Below are 27,625 nucleotides of genomic sequence, written 5' to 3' on the forward strand. Positions count from 1 at the left end.
GGAGAGACAAGGAGAGTTTATGCTTTATGTTACATATTTGGTTGAAGAACCTGGCAGTAAAGAAATTACCAACACATCCCAGCAGAAAAACTAGCTCCCACTTCTCATCTTCCCAGTATGACAGAACATGCTGAAGCTAAAGGGTGCTTGTACCTGAAAATTTGTCCATTTTTCAAAACATGGCAGTCACCTAGTAAAAGAAGTCTTAAATATATGATAGGGCTGAACTAGTTAGTAATTCAATACTGCAGAAATTGCAGTGATTATTTTGTGATAAATAAATTAATTTCCTACACTTATCTGATTCAATTTAATTCACTGAGCTGTTTGCAACTGAAAGATAAAGTGAAAATATTTAGAAGTGCACTCCACTGTCACAGAGACTTGTACCATTTACATATTAATTGGCCTGGCATTATTTGTTCAAAAGACAGCAGAAACGTCTGTGTTTCCATTTCCAGAGACCTAAAGCCCAGCAAGGTAGTTCAGAAAAGTGACAGAATTTTTGTATGCTGTGTAAAACCCAAAATGTGCTGGTAAGGTGCAATATCATTTATTGCCAATACTACCTAGTAAGCATGCAAAACCAAAAGGCAGCATTGCTTTATCTTAGGAAGCACATTTTTTGGCCATCCCAGCTTGGCACAGGGATTTTATTCAGATAAGGTGACAACATAAAAAAAAATTTTAAATATCCAAACCAACTTATTTTTTGAATAAAAATAGATAGTTTAATTAGGTTTCTGTTGGCTACATTTACATCACATTTAATATTAAATTAATCTGTATTAAAATATGTACAAAGAATGATGTAATGATACATAACCTCTATGTATTTGTTACAATACATGAAAACATTGAAGTCACAGTGAATTCAGGCAAACACTTTGAAGAGAAGAGCATTCCACATGTACACATATACACAGCCACCAAAGCTCAGCAGGGTAAGGCCAATGAGCCATTTCATATGGCCAAAGTGAAATGAAATCTGCTATGGAACACAATAAGCTACCCTGTCAATATTTATAGTGCTACACTCTACACAGAATTATCATAGTACTTCAGCCTCCTTCCAGGAAAATTATTCCCAGAGTCAAGCTACAAGTGACAATACAGTATCACAATGCATGACTAAAAAGGTTTTATTGATACTGGCATTCCCTGGATTTTTCATTTGGTATTTGGCAGTTACTCAGTATTTGGATTTTAAAAACCCTGAAATCTTAAAACTCCTCCCATGAAACAAGTCTTTCATTTAAACTACAAGACTTCAATCTGGTAATACTAAAAAACATTTTCAGCATTCTAGAACTTCAAGGAGAGTTTCAAATAGTTTGTTTAAAAAAATAAAAAGCATTCAAGACAATTTTAAAAGTACAATTGAACAGTAATATAAATATGGAACTTCAAAACCTATTTTTTGTCATCAATCAAAAACTGAACATCACAAGAGTACATCTACTAATAAAAGCAGGCTTGATAAATAGAAATCCAATGTACAAATACCAGGTGACAGCCTTTGCCATTACCAAGGTCGGATGTTTAGAAAAAGAAGTGTTCAATATCTCTGTGCTGAGATCAAAATCCTTTTGACCTCCCAAAGGCATAAAAACACCAGTCCAGGCCTGTACCAGTACCTAAGATACACCAAAACTGCAGCACCATGGGAACATCCAAAATCATTTCAGAGGGTCTCATCCTCAGCTTCCAGCACAAGGAGCCAAAAGGCACCACTGCATAACAAGAGCAGAAGACAAAACAATCAGTAGTCACAGTGTAAAGAGAGAAACAAATGGATGTAGAAATCCTGTGAGGCACGCATGCCTCTGCTGTCTAACAAGCAGCTTTGGACTAGAGTGCAGATACTTCACAACTAAATTCTTATATCCCCATCTCTGTTCCAGGTAAAAACTACACACCAACCTAGGCTACAACCCTAACACTGGGAAAGAAAAATGCAAATTCCACATTAACATTGAAGCCAGTGGCACTGCTACAGCCAAATTCCACCCTGAGCTCAAACAAGCCATCAGAATTAAATGAAAGTAATAGAGGATCAGCTACAATTAAGTTAATGTTGCCATTTCTCTTACAACACACACTGATGCTCCTTTTCCACTGTAAGTTAAAAAGCCACAAAAAGTTAGGAAAAATTAATGAGAAGCTCATGGATGATGAAACTTAAATAAATCTCTTAAGGATGAAAAAATTTTGCTTGCACATTGTCTGCCTCCTCCTCCAAAGGAAAACAGTTGTCTTTGTAAGAAACTCTTAGCTTCAATTTATATTTTCACTAAAAGTTGCCATATTTTTAAAAAGTATTCTACAAATAGTGGCAGGTTACTCGATTTGTAATATTTTTTAAACTAATCCTTACTGTGTCTTACCTTTAAGACAAGAGAGAAATGAGTGCATCCAGAAATTTGCTCCGATCTTCTGTTTTCAATTCAATTACTAAAATATGAAATATTTTATTACAGGATGCAAATAACTGAAAGATATATCAGACATCACCAGAAGATATACCAGGTATCTTCTCTTGAAGAACAATAAGCCTGAGAATACCAATTTATATTCTTACCCATCTTTAAGAAGGAGAAGCTATTTGGACAAAACGCAAAGGACATTTTTTATTTTGTGCTTAAATACTAGCAAACTAATTTGTAGGTGCTCACCCCACAGCAGAGCAGGCACTTCTCAAATCTAAGAACATTTCTGTGTATGCTCAACATGCATAGATAGATCTTGTTTAAAAAGCCTGTCTCTTTTTTCAGCATGTCCAAGATAGGCTGATTTCACTTCTTAAGTGTCCCAACAATACCGCGCTTGGTTTGGCCGCTAAATTTAAAGCCTTCACAGATAACATCGTGGACTGTAAAGTGAAGTGCACGTGTGCAAAGCAGAACGCGCTGTCTCAGAAAGCCAGGCTGGCTGCTTTGTGCTTTGTGCAGCGCGGGCCGAGCCTCCCGCGGGCCGCGCTGGGCACAGACCCGCAGCGAGGCCCGCGCCAGCACCGCCCCCTGCGGGCCCCGCTACTCACTCGACATCTCGAAGTGGTTGTGCAGCGTCCGGGAGCTGGTGCTCTCCGCAGCCTTCTCGAAGGCTCTTCCAAAGAAGCTGAGGCAGGAGCAGAAACATGAATGAGTGCCACGGGAAAGGATGTTTACTGAGGTAGAAGCAAGAAACTTCTTCCTGGCTGAGAGGTGGAAATGGCTTCCAGATGTTTTTACAGGTGCCGTGTATTCAACACACACCTCACTTATTCATGTGCAAGAATTTTACATTGGGGGCTTTTAGAAATGAAGTCATGGGCCATATGGTAAGAGGGAAGGAAAAGAAAAATCCTTGCAAGTACTGCAAGATCCTGCTTGAAGATCTGTATCCTCTCTCAAAGTACCTCATGCCTGTTGTATGCAGAAGGTGTGTTTTTGAGAAGGATACAATTCAAGTCAACATAGTTTTAAATAGGTACAGGAAAGATATATTTGCTTCAGAGACAGGTTTAGAATTTGTAAACACTTTGCTTACTTCTTTTTGTCCGAGCTTTCTGTCTCTGGAGGAATCCCCACCATGATCACAGTTCCCTGTTCAACATCCATGGGTGCAGCCATGACCAGGGGCAGCAGCTTGCAACGCTTGTTTTTTGTCTGGAAGTCAGAAAGCCTCTTGGTTACACAAGGTTCAGAAAGCAATTTAATATCAGCTCTTCATGTGAGATAACATTACAAATAGCCACCTAAGGATACAGATATTCTACAGCTCAACAGAAGGTGGTTTCTTTACAGGATCTCTTAACACACTGTTCCATACAATAAAAGTCACTTTAAGGACTAATAGAAATTTCAGTGATGTACTCTCTCAAAACTTACAAAATTACACAAATGTTTAGATTGTTATTATCTTAGTAATGAAAACTCAATGCTATGAAGTCTCTAAATAGGAATCTTCCCTAGAGCAGCATTCACAAATATGCTAAAATCATCCAATCAATCAGCAGAAAAACATTAATAGTTTCCTATAATGCTTTTAATAATCAACTGCAAGTATCTGACAGAACAGTAAGTACTACACCAGCCAGAAGTTTGTGAGTCAAATGCTTTGGATCTACTTACAGAGCAAACAAATGACTTCAGTAAGTATTTACTAAGCAGACATAGAGACACTGGCTTGGAAAACAGTTTCACATCTGGTGTGCCCTAGAAAAAGAAGAATTATTTCAATTGAAACCCAAGATGATTCTTACACTTAATTTTATTATCTACTAACAAGTCTAGAAGCTGTGTGTGGCTCAAAGAACACTAACAAGAACCATTACAATACAGGAGGTTGAGCTCACCCAGCTTTGTAGCAAAGCCCTCTCCCCTTTATGAGGGGTGATTCTGCCCTTGGGAAGTTCAGAGCAATGTCAATATTGACCCATCAGAGGACAGCACAGTACAGAGAAATAGGTTCTTTCTTACAGAGTAATTCTTGCTGTGCCAAGCACTTAAGGAAACTGTTATTCAAGGATGATACAGTCAAAAAAGAGAGTCAAATGAGAGCCCAAACACAAAATTCTGACCTCCATGAGGGAGCAATAGAGAAATGGCCCCTGGGAAATGACAAGGTTGGTGCAAATACAGCTGGCCACTGTCTGCTGAATGGCACGTAGCTGCTTTTTGGCTAGGTCTAGTCCTTGGTGCAGCTTGTCCAGGTTACCCCTGCAACAAAAAGAATAAAAACAAATACTTCCTTAGTAAAACAAAGTTTTGCACATAAAAATTATATCTAAATACTATTCACAGGGATATTTTTATTTTTTTCTTCAATAGCTTTATGAAGCAACAATTCATATTTTAGATCCATAATCCCAATATATTGCCCTAAATAAAATTGCTAAATACTGAAGAGGCATATTTTCAGTACCTGGAGAGACTGTCCAAAGCCTTAATGAAATTAGTTGTTTCAGGCCCCTCTTTCTCTATGTTCTCCATGAGAGAAGTTGTTGCATAAACTATGTCACTTGCTGAGAACTTATTCTTAAAGCCAAAGTGAATGCTGAAAGTCTGAATTCGCAAATCTTTCATTCTGCAAAATGAAATAAACCCAGGAAATGGATAATAATAATAATAAATAAACATTAAGATAATAAATAATTAATATTATCAACATTGACCAGCTGTCTCCCCAGTATCTTAATCTTAAAAACATGAAAAAAACCTTATACTAACATTTGCAACAAATCTAGTGTTACTTTGTCAATCTAAGAATCATATTTTTAAAAACAACATATTAGATCTTCTTCATACAAACATATTTGAACTTAACTGAAAAGTATTTTCAGACAAAACATTTGTATTTAAAACAATTTACCCAAATTTGTTTGCAGATTCTTCAATCATCTCCCGAAGATTTTCTTTCAATGACATGTCCATGGAATTAAACTTCTGTTTCACTTGCTTCAAGGGCAAACTAAGAAAAGAAGGAAAAAATTCATTGACAGGGATGCCAGAAGAAACAAGTATTTTCATTTTTCTCATAGGACTTACAAAATTATTAGATAATTTAGCAAGGTTAAGTCTGACTTGTATGCATTTGTTTTTTCAGTCATTGAAAAGTGAATGCAAGGAAGCAGAGGTTACTTTACTGAGCTGCCATTCCATAAAAGCATACAGCAAGTGTTCCTTGTAAACCAATACACAAGTTGTGTAACTCAGAGACACTGCCTGCCACCTATTCAGAGCCCCACAATCATATTTAAAAACCAACAGCTCGAGTACTTGCAAGCTTTATTCTGAATATTTTCCAGTAAGTAATTGAAAAAAATGATCCAAATTTTTATAACTCACCCCATGTCAGCCAAAAACTCCTGGAGCCTCTTTTGCCCTTGTACAGACCAAAGCTTGAGGCTGGCAGAGGTGTAGCAGGTGTTACAGAGACTTTCATAGAGAGACCAGTGCTGGTACAGTGCCAGGCGTAGGCTGAGCAGGAGTTATGGCAAATAGTTGCAAACACAAATATCCTCTGACCCTACAAACTCCACAAGCAGGGAAGGATTCAGCTGCCTTTACATACTGTATGTCTGTGCTGCAGAAAATGCAGTGAGAAGCTCAGGTGATGGAACCCAAGAGTAGCAATGTTGACTTGTAACCAGTTCTGAAAGGTTAGGCTGAACTGAAGCCCCGCCAGCAGCTGAAAGAGCGATCCATGCACAACAAAACATTTGGATTTCCCTTACTTTATTTCCATTCTCAGCAGAGATGGTGCTGGGATTTTTTTTTCCCCTAGATAAAATCTCCAGAGGAGTTCACCCCAGACCTTTAAGGATACTCATATTCAAATGCAATTCTCATGCAGTCAATGGACAGAGAATTCTCCTCATCCTCGTTGCGGTGGTTGTGGCGGGACACGTGGCGCTGCAGGATCCCAATGTCAGTCACGTACTTCATTCTGAAACAAAAACAAGTTTGTCACTTCACCTTCTGCCTGGGAATTTTTGTTCTTGATTACAAGAAGACAAAAATGCTTCCTAAAGTCTGCAGCATGAAAACCATGGATACATTTTTAAACCCTCACAACTCATTAAATAATGCTTTTTCAATATTCATCTTTTCACTCAGGCAATTAAAAAAAAAAAAAAACCCAAACAACCCAACCAAAAAAAAAAAAAAAAAAAAAACACAAAAAACCAAAAAAACAAACAAACCAAAAAACCAAAACAAAAAAAAAAACCCAAACCACAACAAAAAAATACAACAAAAACAAAAAATAGACTGACCAAAGAAATCAGTTACTTATTACACTTATCTATTTTAAATGCCCATGTATTAGTAAAAATTAAACATCAGGATTTAAGTCCACACATGTAATACTAGAATTCTGATCATATCTAGTAGGAAATAAAAAAAGAGGAAAAATATCTGAAACTTGTTATCTAAAACTTAACCTTGCTAAAACTGTAAAGGAACCTGAAGGATATAGAACATACAAAAGTTTCTGCCTTTAATAAAGCTGTATCAAGTTAATGCTCAGGTAAATTACCATTAAACACAATTCCTCCTAGATCAAAAGTGATTGATTTATAATTTGGTGAAAAACAAAGTTAGCTTAAAAATTCTAAATAATAGAAAATATTTTTTAAAGATATATATTCCTATTTTTGGAAGGGAACAGATCACATTCAGGCATTAATAGATTTAATATCACTGTTAATTACTTATATCTGTGATAATAATACTCTTATGTTTCCTGATCTCTACTAATTACTGCTAGTTACTCCGAAAACCTAAATTTTAAGAGACAAATAAATAAGAAAGAATAATAATAAAAAAGATAAACTTTAAAAAAAAAACTTTCTTACTGAGTGATTTTATCTTGGACCCACTGATCTGTTAGGCCAACAATAGCCCACCTAAATTTTTTTTTTTAAAAAAAGAAATAGAAAAAAAGGTTAAACCAACAAATCTTCCAATGGCGTATATTATATTTAACTCTCTCAGTATGTAATAGAACAAATCAGAAACATGTTTACCAGCAATACAGAAAAGTTAAGAACAAAGTTATCTATTATTATTCTCTCTTTTGCAGACATACACATATAGTGCCATTCTCCCTTTTTCCATGCAAAATCTGTTGTGGTTTTTAATTCATTTACACAGATGCATCCTCTAGTTAGAAACAAGCATCCACTCCCAAAAGAAACTGGCATCTCATAGTGAAACCAAATAATTTTGGGAAATCCTGCCTGCCTTTGTGGCAGGTTTAAGCTTCCAATCTCTACAAAAAATGATGATGGAAACCTACCACAACATGTCATTCAAGTCCTTAGACATTACCCATGCCAGATCAAACATCACCATTGCAGACTACAAGAGGGAGAAGCAAAAAGACAAATGAACACAGGACACAGTTCACTAAACAAATAGAACAGGTCAATCTGCCAAGTACTAGCACATGTTACTAAAGCCCTAGAAATCACTCTGGAGTCTGACAATCTGCCAGCTTCTTCCTAAGATATTAAGTAGAAAGAAAAATATTCTAGAGAGCTCTGTAAACATGCATTATATAGAAAGCAAACACTTAATAAAATATAAATAATCAGATAGGCCAAATGACAGAAAGAACAGTTTGATGTCCTAAGTGCTGTGTTTGGGATATCCTGACACTTGGAAAGACAAACAAGCTCCCAACATGCTCAAGTATTTTTGTGACAGTATTTGTAAATAGGTAGATACCCTTGCAAAGATCTAAAAAACAGCTATAAAACATTAAACTAAGTTAAACTACTTCTATATATATGATGCAGTTTTTATATATAACAATATGATACAAAAATAGTGAGATGCAATAATACTATTATGAATACTATTATTAGATAATTATATAATTGTAATAATTATAACATTGGATATTGTCCAATTACCTTTACACTGTCACCTTAAAGTTTTATGACAAACAGAGTTTATACTTACTGAGGTTCCATGGTATTCATATTGTTCATAATCAAAAAGAATTTCTCGTCTAAAATGGGGAAAAAAACCCAGATTTGACTAAGTGGTGAACTGGTCATTGGAACCAATTAAATAATAATCCAGAAAAGGTGATTAATATTTAAATTTCATTTTAACAATTAAAAATATTAAACTTGGGCTAGAAATTGTTTATCTGCAAGGCAACTAGACTTTAGTAACAATGTGAAAACCACACTGAAATGTACTCAAAGCAAAAAGGAAAATTTTTTTACATCACTATTCCTTAAATCCCAGTTTATCTGGTTTGTTCCTGCTCATTCCTATTGACTACAGTGGGATTGTAAAAGTAGAAAACAGAAGGACAGACAAGATAAGAATATTACAGCTGTTTGAAGTGAGCCAATGCACCTATTGGTAATCAAGTTTTAAATTACTATTTACAATTTCCTCCATTTAAACATTTTATTTTTATACACTAAATATCTCTCTTAACTTTCTAAACAAAATTATAGCTAAAGCATCTTGCAAATCACAGCTTGGTATCTTGTGTTTGTATTCTTAACACAGTTTTAATCAAAGAATGAAAGAAAAAGAAGCAACACAAAAAGCCCATTTACACACCTGCGTGCTTCCCATTCTCGCCTTTGTCGCCTTTTCATCGTCCTCTCTATTACCTCCTGTAAATTAATTTCCAGGATGTTAAAAAGCTAGAAAAAATATTCTCATAGATTAGCATCTAGATACCTCAATTATTAAACTTCAATTTAAAAAATGTAATTAAATTTTTCATTTAAAATATTTATTTCCCTTAAAAAAAATATATTGCCATTAACAGCATCTAAGGAGAAAAGTATTATCAAAAATATTTCCAAGGAACACACATAAGATCTTTGTGAAATATTTAACAGATCTGAGAACAGCTTTTGTGTATTTGTAATTTTCTTTTGAATTGGATAGCTTCTTTGGCTTAGATGGTGCCCTTCTTATATTACTAGGGAAAAAAAAGTATAATGCTAATGGGAAGATAACAAAGATAACATGAAATATATATTAAATCTAAGGATGTCTTTATATTTAGTTGTCCCTTAATGTTGCTGGTCTCATGCCTTTGTTTGCTTCTATAATATAAATAGAAAATATGCTACAAGTAACATTGCAAATCATATTTCATGTGTACACTTAATATACTTTTGTTAGTTTACTGCTGCAAGCACAGACAAAATGCATTGCTAAACTATTTGTGAGCTTGTATCTACTCAAACACTTTTTTTGTAAAAGGAGTTCATATTTCAACAAGTTCTGTTGCTAGACTGCCAAGCCCACAGCACATATTAGGAGATAGATCTCTCCAATTCATTCATTATACAAAGAATTATGCATAAGTAAGTTCAAAACAGTTTTTTTTTATTTGGAGAAAATATTTCTGTGTAGATGAGATAAATAAATATTTTGTTTATGTGAAACTACCTGTTGTTGTAGACTATATTTAAATCTTCCACTTGGATTTGTGACCTAATGGAACACAATTTTTAAACTCAAATATTATTATGATGTAAAATATATGTAATAGCAGTGTTATTTTTCTTCCTTTCAGAACACAGCTGTGAAACAAACCTCTTCAAAACGTCTGCGCTTCTCCAGGGGTTCTGAGCCGTCACTTTCATTCTCTGAGTCCTCTTCCTCCTCCTCCTCCTCATCTCTGAAGATGTCATCGTAAGCAGGAACATAGAGATCATCATCTTGCTTGACTAACAGCTTAATCTAGCAAGGAGAAAACTGTATTTTAGAGTAAGTATCTTATTTAGTGAGCAAAATGCACTCTTGCTTAGAAAATAAACTAAAAATTCATTTAGGTTGTATTAATTCCTGGCATAACAAAACGTTGGTTTTTAATACAACTACCATACTGATTTATAGAAAACAGGAGTAAAAATCCATATTGCATTGTTAGAGCATTACTGAAAAAATTATCATTTTAATGCTTGTTAAAATAAAATAATTTGTGCTTAATACTTAAATCCTAGGTGCTGCTAGATGCTGAGAAATAATACATGTCACATTCTGGAGGGATGTTTATCCTCTGATTTATGGTAGATTGATTTATAGCAACAACATTAACAAGTGCTTACTGCTGACAACTACCACATTGCTAACTTTAGACATTTCACTACTGGAAAAATGATTTTTTTTCTGGTCATGTACATTACTACTGCAAATATTTATTTACTAATGCTGCTTTCTGACCTACAAGCTAATGTTCTAACCAGTTTTGCAAGGACAGAAAAGCACTACAGTGCTCACCACCACACTGTGGGGAGGTTTTTACTATGGAAGAAAAGCTTTTACCTGTGTGTCATTGTAAACATTCACTACATTGATCGGTCTGTGACTGTCACATACAAAAAAAAATGTGTCTTCTTCAGGCTGCAAGATTTCCAGGAGGTCTACATTAGCACCACAATTAATAAGAACAAAGTATTTGAACTGCAAACAAAAGCAGAAAAAAAGAAGAAGCTTATTACTTAAATTGCCAGGAAACATGGAAAACTGAAAATATGTTTACAAAGCCCACAGAACACTCATCATTGCCAAAACTTGTGTTTACTTTCTGATATTTGATGTCTCTGAGGCAGATTTCTTTTAAAAGGCAAAACACACAATTTGGGGATGTTGGACACCCAATACCTGCACCTTTATATCTCAAAATGTGTGCAAACTCCATTTGACTCTATCAACATTATAGCACATTTGTTGGAGATGATGTTAAAAACTTGACAAGTTTATTACTGATATGTTAAAATGCAACCACAGTTTTAAGAAACCACTAATAATAATAAGCTTAAGTGTTGACATTTTAAATTGGGGAAGGGAAGCAGTTTATCTTTATAAAAGATGGGCTACATTTCAAAAATTTTTCCAGTATTTTTTCACCTGATCTTTATGCTCCAGAAAGGCAGTTTCAAGCTCTTGCCACCCAGCCACTGGCACGAGTGTGTATTGCACATGGTCACACTGAAACAAAGCCTGCAAGGAAGCAACAGCTGTGAGCAGAGGGGAGGGGAAACAGCCTCTCCTGCAATGCTACACCAGGCTGTGAGTCTATTCCACACAAACCCTTAAAATAAAACATCCCAAATAACAAATCTGTGTGAGCTCTGACACTACGACTCACCAGTTTTCACTGCCATAACTCATGGAAACAAATGTTACAAAAGCAGATTAAAGCTTCCCCCTCTCCCCAGTTCACACCCATGTATAGGATCCCAGGGCACACAGATTTTCTCATACTGTCAGCCTGCAGTGACAATGAACCAAGACTTACTTGGAGTATTTTACAAGCACACAATGCATCAACATCTGAAGCAACAAGAAGAAGAACACGCTGTAAAAATAACAAAATAATAGCATTAATATAGGTGCCAAATAGAGCGTGCCGGTACACAAAATGCATAGAACACTGAGACACCAGAAATTCAGATAGAAATCATCACAAGCATAAAACAAGATTGCTTCTGAATGGACACCGCAACCAAAATTAACCAGTTTGGATATGTGTCAATATTAAAAACAAGCAACTCCACATAACCAAAATGTGTCAGCTCCTTTAGGGATAGGTAATTACTCAGACTCCTCTGAACCCCACATACTTTTGAAGTTTCACACCTAGTCAAACCCCACTATTATTTTCATTGTGTTTAGAATGTACTTCGTTTTCAGCACAGATTTAGAACAGTTTTAACTAAAAAAAAAAATCTGTAGCAAAAGCAAGAGCAAGGCAACTCAGGAAAGAAATTCTTTCACCTAAATCAAGGTTGGCTGGTATTTTTTGGGGGGCAGCAGGGAGAGGTTTGTTGGTTCGGTTGTTGTTTGTTTGTTTTGTGAGAGTGTTGTTTTAGGTCTTCGGGGAAAGGTGTTTTGAGATATTGCTCACAGCTGGAGAAATTAAGATAAATGCTTTCATTTGCACAGTCCATAATATCATTTCATTTGTAGAAATGCCGAAAGACTGTCCAACAAAAGCTTCTCCACCGTACCACAGGGAAAGGAGTTAAGCAAGCCCTGGGTTAAAAATACAAGCAGCAAACAGATATGCTACAAGACTGCAGGAAATACATTAAAGATAACAGAAAACAGTATTTAGTGTCTGAGCAAATAACACCAAAACGGTTAAAAAGATATTTTAAAAAATGGTTCAGAGATGTCATGGTTAAGCGTAAGATCCAGAACCCACAAGAACACTTTTGTGGAAGGAGGCGAACCCTAAGTGAAATCCCCGGCGAGACCTCACCGCGGTGACGCTGCTTTGTCCAGGGTTCCCAAGGGTAGGGAAGGGGAAAAACACCCGGGAAAGGGATTTTTACCACCCGGGTGACTGCCGGACCCTCAGCGCGGCCGCCTGGCCGGTGCTCCCCGCCACCGACCCCCGCCCCGCAGGCCCCGGAGCGAGGCCGCCGCCGCCCCGGAGCACCGCAGCGCCTCAGCCAGCGCGGGCAGGGCCGGGGACGCCCCGCACCGACTCTGCGCCGTGAGGCGGCGGGAAGCGCGGCAGTCCAGAGCGGGGAGAACCCTAGGGAAGGCCGCCCCGCCCGCCGCTGGGGCGCCACTCCGGCCCCGGTCTCGGCGCGCTGCCCGCACCTGGGTGACGATCAGGTCGTAGAAGTCCCGGCGGCAGTCGGAGACGAACATGGCGGGAACGGGAGCGCGCGGCGGGAACGGGCGGCAGCCGCAGGCCGCGCCCGCTCAAACTGGGCGCCAAACCAGCGCCGCGCCTCATTGGTCCGCGCCTCACGGAGCGCTGACCAATAGGAACGCGTCCGCCCCGCCTCCGCGGCGCGAGATGCCCAGTCCATTCCGGGGTTTCGCCAATGGGATGCGGAGAAGTTGGTGACGATACGCGCTGCTGGCCAATCCCGAGAGGGTCTCGGCCGGAAGCACCGTGCCGGGTTTTGTCGCCGCGTCCGCCATCTTTGCTGCGGGCGAGTTGTAAGCTTTGCCATTAAAGGGAGCCCGGAGAAGGGGCAGCAGGGCCGCAGCAACACTCGGCGACCGAAGAGAAGCCAAGAGGGCAGAAGGGGCTCCCGGCGATGGCCGCCTCGGAGGGCGCGAGGGCCCGTCTTCCGCCCTCACCCGCAATGGCCGCCCGAGCGGCCGGCGCCGCGCGGCACGCTGGGAGGGGCGGGGCCGTGGGAGGGGCCCGGCACGGCCCGTGAGGCGAACGAGCGGCGCTGGCCCGGCCCGGCCCGGCGGCCCGCAGGGAGCGCCCGCCGCCGCCGCCGCCATGGTGAGACCGGGGGGCGGCCGGGGAGGGGCCGCGTCACGGCGGCGACAGTTCAGGAGTCCTCAGTGGGTGCTGTGCCACTTTGTGTGCTGTAGATACTGATGGTTGCGTTCTTCTCTGTGTGTTGTTTTTTCCCTCTAGTTCTCTTTTAATATGTTTGACCACCCCATTCCCCGGGTGTTCCAGAACCGTTTTTCAACCCAGTACCGCTGCTTCTCGGTATCCATGCTTGCCGGACCTAATGACAGGTCAGATGTGGAGAAAGGCGGGAAGAGTATGTGCATGTTTTATTTTGACTAATAAACTGTTGGAAGAGTGTTTTTGAATAGTGTCGAGTCTTGCAGCTTTTGGCCAAGGCAGCAGGAATGTTGAAAACACGGTGACAGAGTGCTCAGCACCCTGGGTGGGGCTTTGAGGAAGGAGGAGGGGTCACGTTCCATTGCATTACTCGGTAACTAAAAATGATTATCCCGTGAGTCAGGGTTTATGAGTATCAGGAGACAGGCTTCGTCTACAAAGTTTCTTGTTAAAATCTTGTATCTAGTGTGAGCCATGGATGTTTATGGTTAAGGCGTTTCTCCCCCCACCGTATTGCACTTCATTTAATTTGTATATAGAAAGTAATAGATGGGCCAACTTAGTTTTCAGGGTGTCCGACTAATGCTATGTTGTTTTGAGTTGGTATGGATTGAAGAGCACCTGTGAGCCCTAAAGAATAAAATTGGCTTTGGGAAAATTTTCCTTTAGTGATAGTATTGTAAAACCTTGTTTTCTCTTTTATTTTTCCCTGATTATAATTCTGAAATCTCCACATAGCAGGGATATTTGTCATGACTGGTTCTACTGAACTCTCTGTCTAAAAATGAATTAGCAGATTTTAGAATCTGCCCTTTTTTTAAAAGATATTTTAGAGAAAGGAAGGATAAAATTGTGTGTTGTGTACTCTTGTACAGTACTTTTCCTAATTTTACATTCTTATTTATTTCTGCAGTAATTATGCCACCATCAGCTTTGGATCAACTCAGTAAGTGAATACTTTATTCTGGAATAACAACATTAGAAATAGGAGCAAATGTGTAGGCAAATACCACAGTATTTTACTTATCTATTTAAGTCTTAGATAGGTACTGTGAGAATAATTAGTTTAAAAGATGCATTTTGAAGGTATTTGTTCTGTCAGAATTCATGGGGCTTGTCTGCCTTCAAGTACAGACATCTGAAATATTGGGCTCCCTGAGCATTTCAAGTTCTGAGTGCCATGCCAGCACTGGCTTTGTGTATCTGCTTTCTCTGTAGTTTAGAGCAGTTGGGATAATGGTGTGAGGGGAATCCTCTCCTATGCTCTGGCCCGTTCTCTTGGTGATTGATCTCTGAAAGCTGCAGAAAGGTGCTAGGGGCTTTTAACAAAGAAAACTTTTTCTCCTTTCTCACTAGGCCGCCTTAATATTACTTACCCCATGCTGTTCAAGCTGACCAACAAGAACTCAGACCGAATGACTCACTGTGGAGTGCTCGAGTTTGTGGCTGATGAGGGCATCTGTTACCTTCCACACTGGGTGAGCTGCCTCATGCTGGACTGTCAGAACCTGAAAAGTAGGATTAGGGAGTTGCCAGGTTTAATATTAAGGAGGTGAATGTTTCCTGACAGTGCCTGTCTCTGCTGGTCCTGTTCCTACAACAGCCTTCAGTTCTGGCTCAGGCTTCCTTCTGCAGAAGTTTAACTTAGCAAAGCAGACTGCTTTTTACATGCACCTGACTGTTTTTCCTGAAATTGAATATACATAAGAGCTGATACACACAGGAGAGAGATTTGAAAACATCAGCATCAGACACATTGATAGGGCTTTGTGTGTTTGTTTCCATTCTTGCAGATGATGCAGAATTTGCTGCTGGAAGAAGGAGGCCTGGTGCAAGTGGAGAGTGTGAATCTGCAAGTTGCTACTTACTCCAAATTTCAGCCACAAAGTCCAGATTTTCTTGACATCACCAATCCCAAAGCTGTGTATCCTTCCTATTCAATTATGGAATAAGGGGAAAAAATTTCTTCCAAATTGGAATGATGAAACAGAGCAAGCTTTTCATATGTGGCTCATACACTTCCAGTAGTACATGGCAACTGCTGCTCCTTCTGAAAACAAAAGGGATGGGGAGCTGATGTACAGAGATGTGGTCAACTGTTGGAACAAAGTGTGGTCTCAAGAAGGAGGAGTGTTGGCTTAAAATCCAATGAGTTTTGAGTGTCCCTTTGAAGAATTTATAAATCCTAACATTTCTTAAATTCCTATATGTAGTACTGATGACTTTTAAACCATGTTTGAGAAACTAAGGATTAGTGATCTACAGTATGGTGACTTTCAGGCTTTGATGTTTCACTGAAAACAAATATTTCATCTTAACATACTGCAAAGACTAGAAAATGCATTGAGGAACTTTGCCTGTCTAACTACTGGGGATGTGATTGCCATCAACTACAATGAAAAGGTACAGTGTAGGGTTGAGGGTTATAGACTAAGTTCAGTTGTTGGATGTTGGTACTAAAACAGTCAACCCAGAGCTGTGCAGTGTTTTGGACAAGTAATCCCACATGGCAGATTCCACAGTTGGCTTTCTATTGGAGGGAAAAAAAAAAGTCAGCTAAGTCTTTCTCTGAGCTGCTGTTTAAATTTCTTTGGACTCGCAAGAAAATAAATGTTTGTGCTGATTAAGGTTTTACAAGTGAAGGGAAGGAATTTATCCTAAATTCAGAATTTGTTTTCAAAAATGGAGGTTAAAGTACAGTGACAGTGCAGCAAGGTGCAGCGGTGGGTTCTCTGACTTCTAAGTTAAAAACTTTTGCTTTTAAATTCTGTAGAGACCCTGCAGTATCTAGTCCTCAACCTAAAGAGTACTTACTTCAGGTCTGGAGGGAAAGGTTTAGATATGCTTTTCTTACACATAATTCAATCTTAAAATGTCTATGACTGTTTCAGATCTATGAGCTTCGGGTAATGGAGACCAAACCAGATAAGGCTGTGTCCATCATAGAGTGTGATATGAACGTAAGTTAAAGCTGATGGGGAAAGGCTGCCCTAACTGTGCCCTTCCAAGAGGGGAAGGCACTTGGGCAGTCATAGCTCTGCACACCCAGCCCAGCTGATGCTGCAAGAAAGGTGCAATCCATGGGGTAGGGAAGATGAGAGTACTCATGTGCCTTTGTAACCCCATCTGTGATCCTGATTAGCACTTCATGTACCATCAGGTGACTGCAGTGCCTAGAATTCAACGTTTAGCTTCGGCATGTTTTATCTGAGTTTTATTTGATAGCCTTGTCTTGACTCGTACTCCAGTGATATTGTGGAGCTGTTTTACTGCTTTGTTTCCATTACATGCTAAGGTTAATTCCTTGTAGGCTTGCTCCTTTTTTAGTTCTGAGTTAAAATGTTTAACAACTAAACATTAGTTCTTTTTAGATCAAAGGTAGTGATAGTAGTTCATGGAGTTTTGAGAAATAGTAGTATAAAGCTTATGATTTAAAGAAAAATATTAATAATGGGTTTTTTCATGCTTCTTGTGTAAATAGGTGGATTTTGATGCTCCTTTGGGTTACAAAGAACCAGAAAGAAGTGCACAACACGAAGAGACCGCAGTACGTTAAACTTCTGTTCTTCCAAATGCATCCCCTAGAAGTCACTGTTGACTGTGGGGGGAGTGCCAACATATTTTTTTTTTATTTAAACAAGTTCTTTGGGTAAATTTTACTTACCAGAAGCTTTTGCATGTGTTACTTAGGAGACTGGTGTTTACCAACTGTTGTTTTGGGAAAATGATTGTTCTGATGTTTTGTTTGGCCAGAAATACTTGGAACTGTGTTCATGTCATGTGCATGTCAGAACAGAAACAACATGAACTTGTTTTTCCCCTCACAGGATGTGGAAACAGACCACAGTGGGTATGTGAGCGATATAGGATTTCGTGTAAGTGCCCTGTTTCTGCTGGTTTCTGAATGCTGTAAAATGGTGAGGGAAAGTTGTTCTGAACAACTGCAAAATACCAGTACCTGTTCTTAGAGATGCTTGTTATTTAACTGGCAAATGCCTGTGAATGTTTTGTGTGATCACAGCCAGGAGCAGCATGACTTGTTCTCTGCAAAGGGCAGATGGGAGGTTGAAACAGACTCTTATACCCATGATTCATCAGTTTATATGTATCAAAAAGAAGCATGCTGAATTAAATGACTAAATAAAAATTGCTGTAAGATTTTACAGATATAATGTCCTTGTGCAGTGTGCTTTCAAATGCCAGGAGTTCAGTTAAAACTGGTTATGTATCCACAGGCATTCTCTGGATCTGGGAACAGATTGGATGGCAAGAAGAAAGGTGTGGAGCCCAGTCCCTCACCAATTAAACCAGGAGACATCCGAAGGTATGTCTGTATCGCTCACTTGTAAGCCAGTGAAGGATCAGTGTTTGAGCAGAGTTTGGTTTTTTTCCCCTGCTCCTGCAATATAAACAAACTAATTTTGTAATGAGTTTGCCTTAGAAAATAAACAGTCTTTCTTATCCACAGGCTAGTAGAAATATGCCTGTGGCCAAGCTTCCACAACAACTCCAGTATTTGATTATGTACTTCTGCAATCTGTGCCTATCTTCAGAAAATAATTCAGTGGTTTAATTCTGGAATTATTTAGAAATGAAAATGTGCAGTCAGTGTTGGTATTACATTGACAGACACAGAGTAGGTCTCTCTGTGTCCAATTCAGAATAGGTCTCTCTGTGTCAAATTCAACAGTATATAAACATAATGTTTTTATGCTTCTTTTCCAGAGGAATTCCCAACTATGACTTCAAGATTGGTAGAATCACGTTCATTCGGAATTCACGTCCACTGGTCAAGAAAGTGGAAGAGGTATATAAATTTGAATCCTCCCCAGTTTTGCACAGAATTGGAACATTAGAACTAAGGTGCAAGTTTGTGGTCCCTCTGTCTTTCCCCTTGATATTTTTACAGCAGGCTTCCATTAAAAAGTAGTAGTAGTTTAGAATGGTTTGAGTCAACGTGAAGCAACCTCTGATATCCTTGTTACTGATGGAAGATTGGCCTGGTGTCAATTTATTAAGCCAGTTGGCTGAAAAGTCACCAAAATGCTACTGTTTTATTTTCAGGAAGAAAGTGTTTTTTATCTAAATTAAGGATGTGAAATGTCTACACTCAGTGGCTGCTCTGATGGAGCATTCTTGCTAACAATCGTTCAGCTTTCATCATACACAAGCAATGAGCCAAGAGGTAAAACCTTTTTTCCCTGTTTCTTTTTTCCAGGATGAATCTGGAAGCCGGTTTATTGCCTTTTCAGGAGAAGGCCAATCCCTGCGCAAAAAAGGAAGAAAGCCCTAAGTTGTGGTACCTTCAGCTAGTTAGGGGGAAAATAAAGTAACAGGTGCAGCATCCTGGATCTTAGTAATTGCAGTTGAGAGATTGTTTTGCAACTCAGGAGCACTTAATAGGTGTTTTGGTTTCGGTTTCATGTTTAGAGCTGGAGCTGTCAGACTCTCTTAATTTTCAGTTGAAAATTAAGTTCTGGGAATTTGGAAGAAGCTTTTTTGTATGTGTTGTAAAGAGGGGAATGCAGATCTGTGGTAAACCTGAGAAGCAGAACTAACAGGATCTACCTTATTAAGGGTCCAGTTCTTAGACTCATCTTCCCCTCATCTCCTGAGTGATGATGATCTCATGTTGCTCTGTGCTTGGTATTTTCCTCCCTTTATATATATATATTGCCACAATTTCAGATCAGCTTTTTGGTGTGGTGCAAATGAAGGGTGACTTTGGTGTTTAGGATTTTAGTGCAGGGAGTTTCTTTGAGCTTAGCTTCAGGTGTTGGCTTATTAATCATTCTAAGCAAACTCCCTGTAACAGCTTTTTATATTTATAATTAATAACATGCCTTTTAATAGTTCAGATACTATAACGTAGCGTAGCAATCTCTCGGCACGTGTAGGGAGGGGAGGGACCCAGCTGCACTGCCCGGTGCCGCTTTGGAACGGTGCGAGTGTATCCTGTGCGCCCTCTCGTCTGCCGGCGAGCGTACCCGGGTGCAACCCTGCGCACTCCTGCGAGCCCGAGTAAAAGTTCCTCGTTCCCAGCTGTGTCCGTGTGTGGTGATTTTGGACACGCCGGGGGCCGGGGGCCGTCCCAGCGCCGCCCCGGGCAGCGCCCGGCGGTCGCGGCCTGCGCTGCTCACGTGCCGGATGCCGCTCAGCCATTGGCTGCCGGGCCCGGCGCCGCTTTGTGCCGCCCCTCGCCATTGGCCGCGGCCGCGGCCCCGCCGTAAGCGCGGTGGCCATTGGCGGCGGGCAGCATGGCGGGCACGGGCGACTCCTGGCGGGTGAGCGGGCGCGGGGCCGGGGGGCGCCGGGGCCGGGATCGGGATCGGGATCGGGATCGGGATCGGGAGGGACTCAGTGCAGCCCGGCCATGTCCGTCCGCAGCCGCCGCGCTCATGCGAGGACTACTGGGGGGAGTGGAAGCATTGCCGTGGGCTGCGCCACGCCTTCCACCACTACTACGCGCACGGGGAGCTGCCGGACTGCGGCCGCTGGCGGGAGGACTACGAGGCCTGCCGCGCCTGGGAGAGGGACCGCGCCGCCGCCGCGCAGGTACCGGCCCCGCTCCTGCTCCTGCTCCTGGCCTGCCCCGGGCTCTGTAGGCCGGGGCTGCTGGCACTGACACCCCGCAGCCGCGGGGGTTGGGGAGGGTTTGGGAAAAACAGGCGCCGGAGGTGGGTCAGGTTGTCTTAAAGTCCAGTGAAGGATCCAGGGAGTGTTTCAGCTGTAAAATCTTGGTTTCTGATAATCTGACATTTCCTTCCTAAAAGGAAAGCCCGCCACGTTACAGGGAAAAGGCGTTCCTGGGGTGTGTAGAAATGCCCCTGGCTCCAGCGGACACCGACACCAGCCTTGCAGCACCGGCTCCGGAGGGTTCCACAGCAGTGCGAGTTTCCTTTGTAACTTAGGAGCCAGAGGCAAAATATAAATATCACTTAGTTAAAAGCTTGTATTCTGGCTTACTTAGATAACATTTAGCACTTCTGCTTAAGCATGATAAATTTTTATTTCTTCTTTTATCTCAAATATCCAGAGCAGGAAATCAGCTCTGTATAACTGGAAGATCTAGCACTATTACGATAATATTATTTTTCCTGTGTTTCAGGAAGCTTTGTGCAAGAGTGAAAGAGCTCGAGTTATGGAAAAACAGAAATATGCTCCAGTGTGGAAGCTCAGGAAGAGCCCACCACCTGACTGGTACCTACCACTTGACCACGACAAATCAAATTAACAAGACTGTATTCTGTGTTTGGTCAGTAACATAATACACAATTCAGAATTATGCTGCCTTTTTTTCTTCCTTCCACATAATCTTGAAGTTATTCAACTATAGCTCTGCCCTACAATACTTTAGCACTCACTCAAAAAGTCTGAAATTTTATTTAAACACTGAATATTTTAAAGGGAGATTTGAGGTGCTTAATTTGATTGTGGTCTTTTACTGCTGACTTGCACTTCAGGATTTCATCTCAGCAAGCACCGTTCAAATTAATGCATGCATGCTCTAGCTCTGAGGGCCTCTTGCCCTACCAGCTGGCACTGAGCACTTCTGGAACAAGGTACTCACCCCAGGCCTGCCAGATGGGGGAAAAAAACCCAAGCTGGGACCGTTCATCGCAGGCTCAGGACAATCCCAAACACTGGCATTTAAAAGACACTTCCCAGAATCAGGGTTGTGGTAGCTGAAGAGCTTCTCACCTCTGGGCTGCACACCCTGAAACTGCCCCTCTATGGAACTGCTCTCAAGTGGTGGTGTGTGTTGTGACAGTATTCAAAACTACTAAAAAATAAAGGTTTAAACGAATGTAGAGAAAGAGATCTGGTTTGTATTAGGGCAAACTCATGGAAATTTAGCTACAACAGTTACATGGCAATATAAGAAAATAAAAAAAATTGGCTTTGCCACTATGTAAGGTCGTGTAGCTTTGCTAGGTGTGTTATTACCTGGATAGTCATTAAAACACAGAGATACTTCATTTATTTTTTTTTTACAGTCACATCCTGCAGTGTTGTAACCTGCAGGAGAAATTATTTATTACTCCAATCTTTCTTCCTTCAGTCGCTGAGCAGGTCCTGGCAGCTGAAGCAGGAGCTCCCCTGTCACTGTGTGTACACCTTGGTGATGTCAGTGCACTTTCCTTCAGGGGGATCATAGCCAGGAAGGGGAGGGGTGTAACTGGGTCCGTCCCTCTGGAAGGGGAAGAGCCCCTCGTCCCTCCGGATTGCTGCCTGGTACAGCTCCTCAGATTCCAGCTGCAGCTCCTTCAGTGCCTCCTGCTGAGATGCTACAAGGGCTTGAATTGCTTTCTTTTCTGCCTCATCTTGTTTCTGCTTAAACAAACTCCACTTCTTCAAAAGTAAAACTCTTCTTTCAGACTCTTCAGGAGAAAGAGCGGGAAGACTTCGCACCCTGATGAAGAGAAGGATAATGCTGTAATGGAGAAACAGCCTGACTCCAAAGGCCAAACTAAGAAAAACAAAATGCCAAAACCAAAAATCCCACCAAACCCAGAGAATACACTGAATTCACTAGTAATTTAGTCAGTCTGTGAGGTCCTCCAGTCACTCTAACAGGAAATGCACTGTTTTTCATTATTTTTAGCAAGAACAAATAATATTTCCTTTCCACATTTTTGTCCTGATGGAAGTGGGTATGTTTTTTTACCAAGGCTGGCACTATGTTGCAGTTGTGCAGATAAAGAAGTTTGCTGTGAGTGCAGGTGCATGGTGAAAGACAGACCTACTGACCTGTTGCTCTCTGAGTACTTCAGTGGTGTTATAAAATCCTCAATTGGAATCAGTTCTGGGGCAGCTCTTTCCAACTTTTTAAGCTTTTTCTTCATACGCTCCTTCTGTGCTTGCTCTTTCTTCACATCCACCTTCTTTTTCTTCTTTGGTTGTGCTCTACAAGGAAAATAGCAAATGAAAGAAGATATTTTGTCCTTTAACTCAACACCAACAACTTTCATTTTCTTTTCCATTGCTTAATTTGTAACCCTGACAAGAGTTCCAGCCATTAGCTTTATTCAAGTAATATAATTTCCAGGAGCCAGTGACAGGTCTGCTGAGATTTTCTGCAGACAGGACTGGAACTGCCTGGGAAAAGCAATTTTGTGCTGAACATCAGAATGACCTGAGGAAGTTCCACCAAAAATTGAATTAGATTTGTTTTAACTGGCTCAGAGTGCAGCCTAGCAGGTCTATCATACAAGTGGCTTGTGCTGGCAGGGACCTTAAGCCTGACATGGTTGTAATCCCCTGCCATGGGCAGGGAAACCTTTCACCAGACCAGGTTGCTCCAAGCCCCATCCAACCTGGCCTTGAAGCAATATTCCTGTTATTTCACATTAAAGAAGACTTCAAGTGGTTTTATACATGCTTCTAAAATTTCTGCATTTGGAGCCAAGTTGAGGCTGTAGATGTTACTTCTCCATGCAGATCCAAGATAGCATTGCACACTCCACAAACTGACCCTCATTCCTGCCTGGCAGACTGAACAAACAACACTTATGGTGTGAAACAGTCCCTCTCCAGCAGTACCTAAGAGCTACCTGGGTATTTTAAATCAAGCTGCATCAAAACAAAACACAGACACTGAAATGTGGCACAGAAATTTGGCCACATGTGGGCTGCCTCTGCCTTCACAGCACAGCATTTCTGGTTCAGCCAGCCTTTCACTGGTGTTGCCCAGCAGGGAATTCTGGAGCACTGCACCAATCCCCACATTTCCAGTTCTGTGGTTGTGCTCCCCACAAGCACAAAGTGCTAATTGTATCACCTCTGAACTCTCCACAAGAGGCCAACAGTTCCCAACTGCTCTGGCATATAGAGACTTAAACATGTACAGTTAAAGGTTAAATTTGGACTTGGGAAAATTTGTGCTCCCCCCAATGGATGAGAACACTTCTGTGTAACTCCAAGAAAGCTGCACTCACCTCACAGGGAGGGATGTCCTCGACTCCAGCAATGAGCTCTGCCAGTGACTCCCTTGGAGCGGGACCCTCTGGGGCAGCCAGGAGCTGCAGGAGGAAAAATAACATAAGGCATGAGGAGGAACTGACTCTGATGTCATTGATTCTGCACAGGAGCTCTTTGTTATTCACATTTTACAGCGATGAGTTTTGAACCATCTTCGGCCACTTCATTCATGGCAGGATACAGCGTTTGCCTGGAGATGACCTCAAACGCTTGAGCTAGGTAACTGATCCCAAATACGGACTGGTGGGTGTGAGCCCACCAGGGTACCGCGTTTTTGGATAGCTTATAGCAGTTTTATTTTTAAGCTCTGACAATGACCCCTTTGAGGAGCTGGCACGAGAGAGGTCAGACCACCGCCGTTCAGATCAGGAGAGCGATGCCGACCGTCGTATCTCGGCGGCTGTCACGGGAGGACGAACCGGCCCCGCTGCCAAGGCACCGACTTCTCCAGGTCCAGCCCGGGACCAGCCCCAGGAACGGGCGGGAGCGGGCTGGGCAGGCACTGCGGCTAAGGGGCGCTTCCCGGGCTCCCTCCCCGCGGTCCCGGGGCAGGGCAGACCCAGCCGTACCTGAGCCGGGCCCCGCGGAGCCCCCGCGCCGCCGCCGCCGCCGCCGCCCACATGGCCCCGCGCTGCGCCGCGCCCGCGCCGGCCGCGCTCCGACCCCGCGTCCCGCGTTCCGGCGCACAAACGTTCCGGAGCGCGCCCTACGCGGAGCTCCCGCCCCGCCGGCACCGCCCCGCTCCGCCCGGCAGGGGGCGCCCGCCCGCGCTGTAGAGCGGGCGGCGCCTGGCGGGGGAACGGCGGGGTCGGGGGCGCTGTTTCCCGCCGGGCCGGTTAGGCGGTTGCCAGGCGCCGAGTTCCGGCGGTGCCGGATCGCCGGCGGCGCCGGGCGGGGGATGCGGCGGGGCGGCGGCGGCACCGGGACATGGAGCGGCGCTGAGGCGGCTCGGGCCGGCCGGGGGCGCGGGCACTGCGGCGCCGGGCGCGGGCCCATGGTGGCCGGCCGCCGCTGAGCGCCGCGGCCGCGGAGGCAGCCCGGGCGGAGCCGCCCTGGGGTCCCGAGGGCGGAGGCCGGCGGGGGCCCCGGGCGGGGAACAATGAAGCTGCTGAAGCCGACCTGGGTCAACCACAATGGTGAGGGCCGGCCGGGCAGCAGGTGCCGCGGGCCGGCCGGGCAGCAGGTGCCGCGGGCCGGCCGGGCAGGTGCGGCGGGGGAACGGGCGTGCGGCACACGCGGGGCGGGGGGCGCGGGGCGGGCGGAGCCTCGGGCCGCTGCCGGGCGCTCCCGGAGCCCCGCCGCCCCGGGAACGGCGGGGTGCGGGCGGGGGCAGCGGCAGCAACAAGTCCGCGCCCGCGCCGTCCCGGCGGACGGGAGCGGGAGCGGAGCCCGGTCTCTGGAGCCGGGCGGGTTCCCGAGGGCGGCGTGGGGACAGCTCGTCCCGCGGGAGGGGGCCGGAGGGGACCCTGCCGCGGCCGGCCCTGGGAGCCCGCCCGCCCGGCGCGTTCGCTGGGCACGGCCGGACACGGCCGCGCCCGGGCTCTGCAGGGAGGGCTGCGGGCTCCGAGGCAGCGCTGAGCTGATTCCGCCGGCCGGGCACGGCCCGGGGCCGCTCCGTGCCGGGCGAAGTGCGGGGGGATGGCTTGAATGGAGTGTGGCCCGTGCAGAAGGGAGAAGGAGTTTCGCGCAGAGGCCGAGGTCCCCTCGGGATGAGTGTCCAGGATGAGGCGGTGTCCACTGGCCACCCGGCTCTCACATTGCTGACACAAGTACACTATTGCAAGTCCTCAAGTGCACTGAGCTGTGCTAGCGTTCTTCACGGAGGGAAAAGTTTCTTCCAGCAGTTCTTTTAAAACAACTCCCTGAATTTATATAGTGTCCTGTCTGCCAGTCCTCTGGTGATGTTGAAGAGATGTGTGAGCTAAAACAGCTTAGAGTGAGGTGTCGGTATTGACAGAAGGCTCTGTACTTTCCTTGTCTGGCAAATACAGGACAGCACCAGAGTTTATGTCATATTTACACTGCTTAGGATGAATTTCCAGATTAATACCTGTGCTGTTCCTGGTGAAGCAGTGAGAAGAGACCTGACACAAAGAGCTCACTTCTCTTTATGCAAGTTTTGCCCTCAGATTCATGGGTACAGTTTTATTTCAACTGCAAATTTTATACTCTGTCAATGTAAAAATGTCATTACCTGGGCTCATGTAGCTCATTGGTATCTAGAGTAAAACTAAGACCAGGTTATTCAAGCTGGAAAAGCATGCTTTGAGTTTAAAACCCCAGGAAGAACTTTACAGCTGCCTTTCTGCATGTGTTGTGTTCTTTGTGTTGATGCTGCAAATGCTGATAACAATTTAAGCCTCGAGTTGCCATTCGTGTTGCATCTTTACTTGGCCTGCTCTCCAGGGACTCTATAGGCAGCAGATGGACTCGACCTTGTACCAAAGGTTGTAGTGAACTGAAAAAAAAGTGGAAGTGCTTTATTCGAGATGTTTTTTACATTTCTGCTTGGTTACTCTAAACAAATGTAGCATTTACATCTTCATCTCTGGCTGCCTGTGGTTAGACTGTCCTGTGCCTCTGCGTTTCTTCAGTGGGAGCAGCTGAATAAAACCTTTCTACCTAAGTCCTTGGAGATCACAGAGATTGCATCTGTAACTTCTTTCCTTATTTTTTTAATGGGTGCACCTTTTGATATGGGTATGTATTTGAAATCTGTAGTAGTTTAGAAAACATCCAACCATTGCAGAACACGGGCTTCAGCCAAGCAGGGCTTTGTTTACAGAGCCCTGTGGTGATGGATAGTGCACTACACAGGGCCTTGATGGTCCTGGATTTCACTCCCATTTCTGCCACTCACCTTTTGGGATGAGTTTGGCCAAGGCACTTCATCATAAGAAAACAGACATTGGCCACCAGCTCCATTTGTGAGATGCTCTCAGGGCTGCAGAGGTGTGCAGGACTGTGAGACAGTCACACATTGCTGTCCTTGGGGCAGGGAGTGCAGGATAAAAACCGGTGAGTTTAGTCAGCCTCTTCTAACATGCCCAGGTTCCGGATCCTCCAGGCATCGCTGTGTGTCAGGAGTCTCCATCACTCCTCATGGTTCTTCCTCTTGGCTCTGAAACCCCTCCAGAAACAGGGTGAAGGGAATTTACACTCTGTGTGCTGGAGACTCTGTGATAATTCTTATTCCTTTGATTTCTGCACGGGCACACGGGGCTGCCTCACTGTTCTCGTTTGTGAGCCCTGATAGCAGGGCTGGCTCTTGCACACACCAGTTCCAGCTGGTCATTTCAGCCTTTTCCTCTTCCACTCAGTTTTGGGAGTTTTGTTTTACTGAATGGACTAGAATGATGCTTCCAGGCATACATTCTCCAGGAGATAATAGACTCTAGAAGTGAGTGTTGTAGCACACCTGGGAATTGTGTGCTGCACAGCCGAGATGCTGCGCGCTTACGGTAAAAGCACTTCAGCACATTTTGGCTCTGCAGGTTTTTGCCTTGGAGTTCTTAATGTCACTTTTTCTGAGTGCTTATTGGAATTATTTCTTGCTTAGATGCATTTTCTATAAGCTTTTCATGCACTTAATGTGGATTTATTAGATTTTGCATGAAAGTCTCATTATTGTTGTGTTCTTCTCTTCCATGTGTCTTCGACTTAGAGCAAGGAAGAATATTCAAAAGTGCAGTCTAGTGGAAGGGGTGAGAACAGATGACTGTAAGATACAAGTGGTGGGATTGGCTTCTCTTTCCCAATGTTGCATTCAGTACCTCTGTACACATGCATCAGGCATCCAGCAGCTGTCTGTACATACTCAGCACTCAGGGTTTTGAGA

At 43.1% G+C, this 27,625-nt stretch overlaps 5 protein-coding genes across 10 annotated transcripts in view; 3 read left to right on the top strand and 2 right to left on the bottom strand.

Moving 5' to 3' along the window:
- Positions 1-735: 735 nt before the first annotated feature.
- Positions 736-13,184, bottom strand: CDC45 (cell division cycle 45). The gene is made up of 19 exons (XM_053959435.1): positions 13,086-13,184; positions 11,773-11,832; positions 11,382-11,474; positions 10,797-10,934; positions 10,065-10,211; positions 9,072-9,127; positions 8,451-8,499; positions 7,783-7,844; positions 7,340-7,390; positions 6,310-6,429; positions 5,829-5,960; positions 5,353-5,451; positions 4,906-5,067; positions 4,562-4,700; positions 4,113-4,196; positions 3,529-3,647; positions 3,041-3,117; positions 2,388-2,454; positions 736-1,733 (listed from the first exon to the last, which is right to left on the bottom strand). The coding sequence occupies exons 1-18, from the start codon at positions 13,134-13,136 to the stop codon at positions 2,390-2,392; spliced, it is 1,704 nt and encodes a 567-aa protein (XP_053815410.1). The 5' UTR covers positions 13,137-13,184; the 3' UTR covers positions 736-1,733; positions 2,388-2,389.
- A 456-nt stretch (positions 13,185-13,640) lies between these two features.
- On the top strand, positions 13,641-19,847 carry UFD1 (ubiquitin recognition factor in ER associated degradation 1). 2 transcript variants are annotated; one of them, XM_053959114.1, is made up of 12 exons: positions 13,641-13,731; positions 13,870-14,002; positions 14,720-14,752; positions 15,163-15,284; positions 15,600-15,730; positions 16,137-16,209; positions 16,698-16,766; positions 17,288-17,353; positions 17,634-17,681; positions 18,042-18,130; positions 18,532-18,613; positions 19,025-19,847. In XM_053959114.1, exons 1-12 carry the CDS (start codon positions 13,729-13,731, stop codon positions 19,097-19,099), a joined length of 924 nt encoding a protein of 307 aa, XP_053815089.1. In that variant the 5' UTR covers positions 13,641-13,728; the 3' UTR covers positions 19,100-19,847. The 2 variants fall into 2 exon arrangements, with proteins under 2 accessions (XP_053815089.1, XP_053815090.1); XM_053959115.1 differs by lacking the exon at positions 13,641-13,731 and having other exon boundaries at positions 13,895-13,976.
- A 149-nt stretch (positions 19,848-19,996) lies between these two features.
- C18H22orf39 (chromosome 18 C22orf39 homolog) lies at positions 19,997-21,091 on the top strand. 2 transcript variants are annotated; one of them, XM_053959118.1, is made up of 3 exons: positions 19,997-20,090; positions 20,194-20,361; positions 20,915-21,091. In XM_053959118.1, exons 1-3 carry the CDS (start codon positions 20,064-20,066, stop codon positions 21,038-21,040), a joined length of 321 nt encoding a protein of 106 aa, XP_053815093.1. In that variant the 5' UTR covers positions 19,997-20,063; the 3' UTR covers positions 21,041-21,091. The 2 variants fall into 2 exon arrangements, with proteins under 2 accessions (XP_053815093.1, XP_053815092.1); XM_053959117.1 differs by having other exon boundaries at positions 20,023-20,090; positions 20,173-20,361.
- A 524-nt stretch (positions 21,092-21,615) lies between these two features.
- On the bottom strand, positions 21,616-24,423 carry MRPL40 (mitochondrial ribosomal protein L40). Its single transcript, XM_053959116.1, has 4 exons — positions 24,357-24,423; positions 23,745-23,828; positions 22,558-22,713; positions 21,616-22,219 (listed from the first exon to the last, which is right to left on the bottom strand). Exons 1-4 carry the CDS (start codon positions 24,407-24,409, stop codon positions 21,910-21,912), a joined length of 603 nt encoding a protein of 200 aa, XP_053815091.1. The 5' UTR covers positions 24,410-24,423; the 3' UTR covers positions 21,616-21,909.
- Positions 24,424-24,784: 361 nt separating this feature from the next.
- LOC128796981 (protein HIRA) overlaps positions 24,785-27,625 on the top strand; it is a 32,197-nt gene continuing 29,356 nt past the window's right edge. For 2 of the 4 annotated variants that reach the window (XM_053959109.1, XM_053959110.1), the window contains exon 1: positions 24,785-24,992. In XM_053959109.1, coding sequence (XP_053815084.1) covers positions 24,887-24,992 — 106 coding nt within the window. In that variant the 5' untranslated portion in view covers positions 24,785-24,886. The remainder of the gene's footprint in view (positions 24,993-27,625) is intronic. The other 2 variants (XM_053959111.1, XM_053959112.1) reach the window with 2 other exon arrangements.

The sequence above is a fragment of the Vidua chalybeata genome, chromosome 18 (genome assembly GCF_026979565.1).
Source record: "Vidua chalybeata isolate OUT-0048 chromosome 18, bVidCha1 merged haplotype, whole genome shotgun sequence".
NCBI lineage: Eukaryota > Metazoa > Chordata > Aves > Passeriformes > Viduidae > Vidua > Vidua chalybeata.

Coding starts and splice junctions, on each gene's coding strand:
- CDC45 (XM_053959435.1), bottom strand. CDS start 13,136: ATGTTCGTCTCCGACTGCCGCCGGGACTTCTACGACCTGATCGTCACC. Junction 7,391..7,782: donor GACTTGAATGACATGTTGTG/GTAGGTTTCCAT, acceptor AAAAAAATTTAG/GTGGGCTATTGTTGGCCTAA. Junction 4,197..4,561: donor TCTATTGCTCCCTCATGGAG/GTCAGAATTTTG, acceptor TTCTTTTTCTAG/GGCACACCAGATGTGAAACT.
- C18H22orf39 (XM_053959117.1), top strand. CDS start 20,064: ATGGCGGGCACGGGCGACTCCTGGCGG. Junction 20,091..20,172: donor GCACGGGCGACTCCTGGCGG/GTGAGCGGGCGC, acceptor GACTCAGTGCAG/CCCGGCCATGTCCGTCCGCA. Junction 20,362..20,914: donor ACCGCGCCGCCGCCGCGCAG/GTACCGGCCCCG, acceptor CCTGTGTTTCAG/GAAGCTTTGTGCAAGAGTGA.
- MRPL40 (XM_053959116.1), bottom strand. CDS start 24,409: ATGTGGGCGGCGGCGGCGGCGGCGGCGCGGGGGCTCCGCGGGGCCCGG. Junction 23,829..24,356: donor CTCCGCGGGGCCCGGCTCAG/GTACGGCTGGGT, acceptor TTCCTCCTGCAG/CTCCTGGCTGCCCCAGAGGG. Junction 22,714..23,744: donor AGGACATCCCTCCCTGTGAG/GTGAGTGCAGCT, acceptor TTTTCCTTGTAG/AGCACAACCAAAGAAGAAAA.
- UFD1 (XM_053959114.1), top strand. Junction 16,210..16,697: donor CCATCAACTACAATGAAAAG/GTACAGTGTAGG, acceptor TGACTGTTTCAG/ATCTATGAGCTTCGGGTAAT. Junction 18,131..18,531: donor AAACCAGGAGACATCCGAAG/GTATGTCTGTAT, acceptor CTTCTTTTCCAG/AGGAATTCCCAACTATGACT.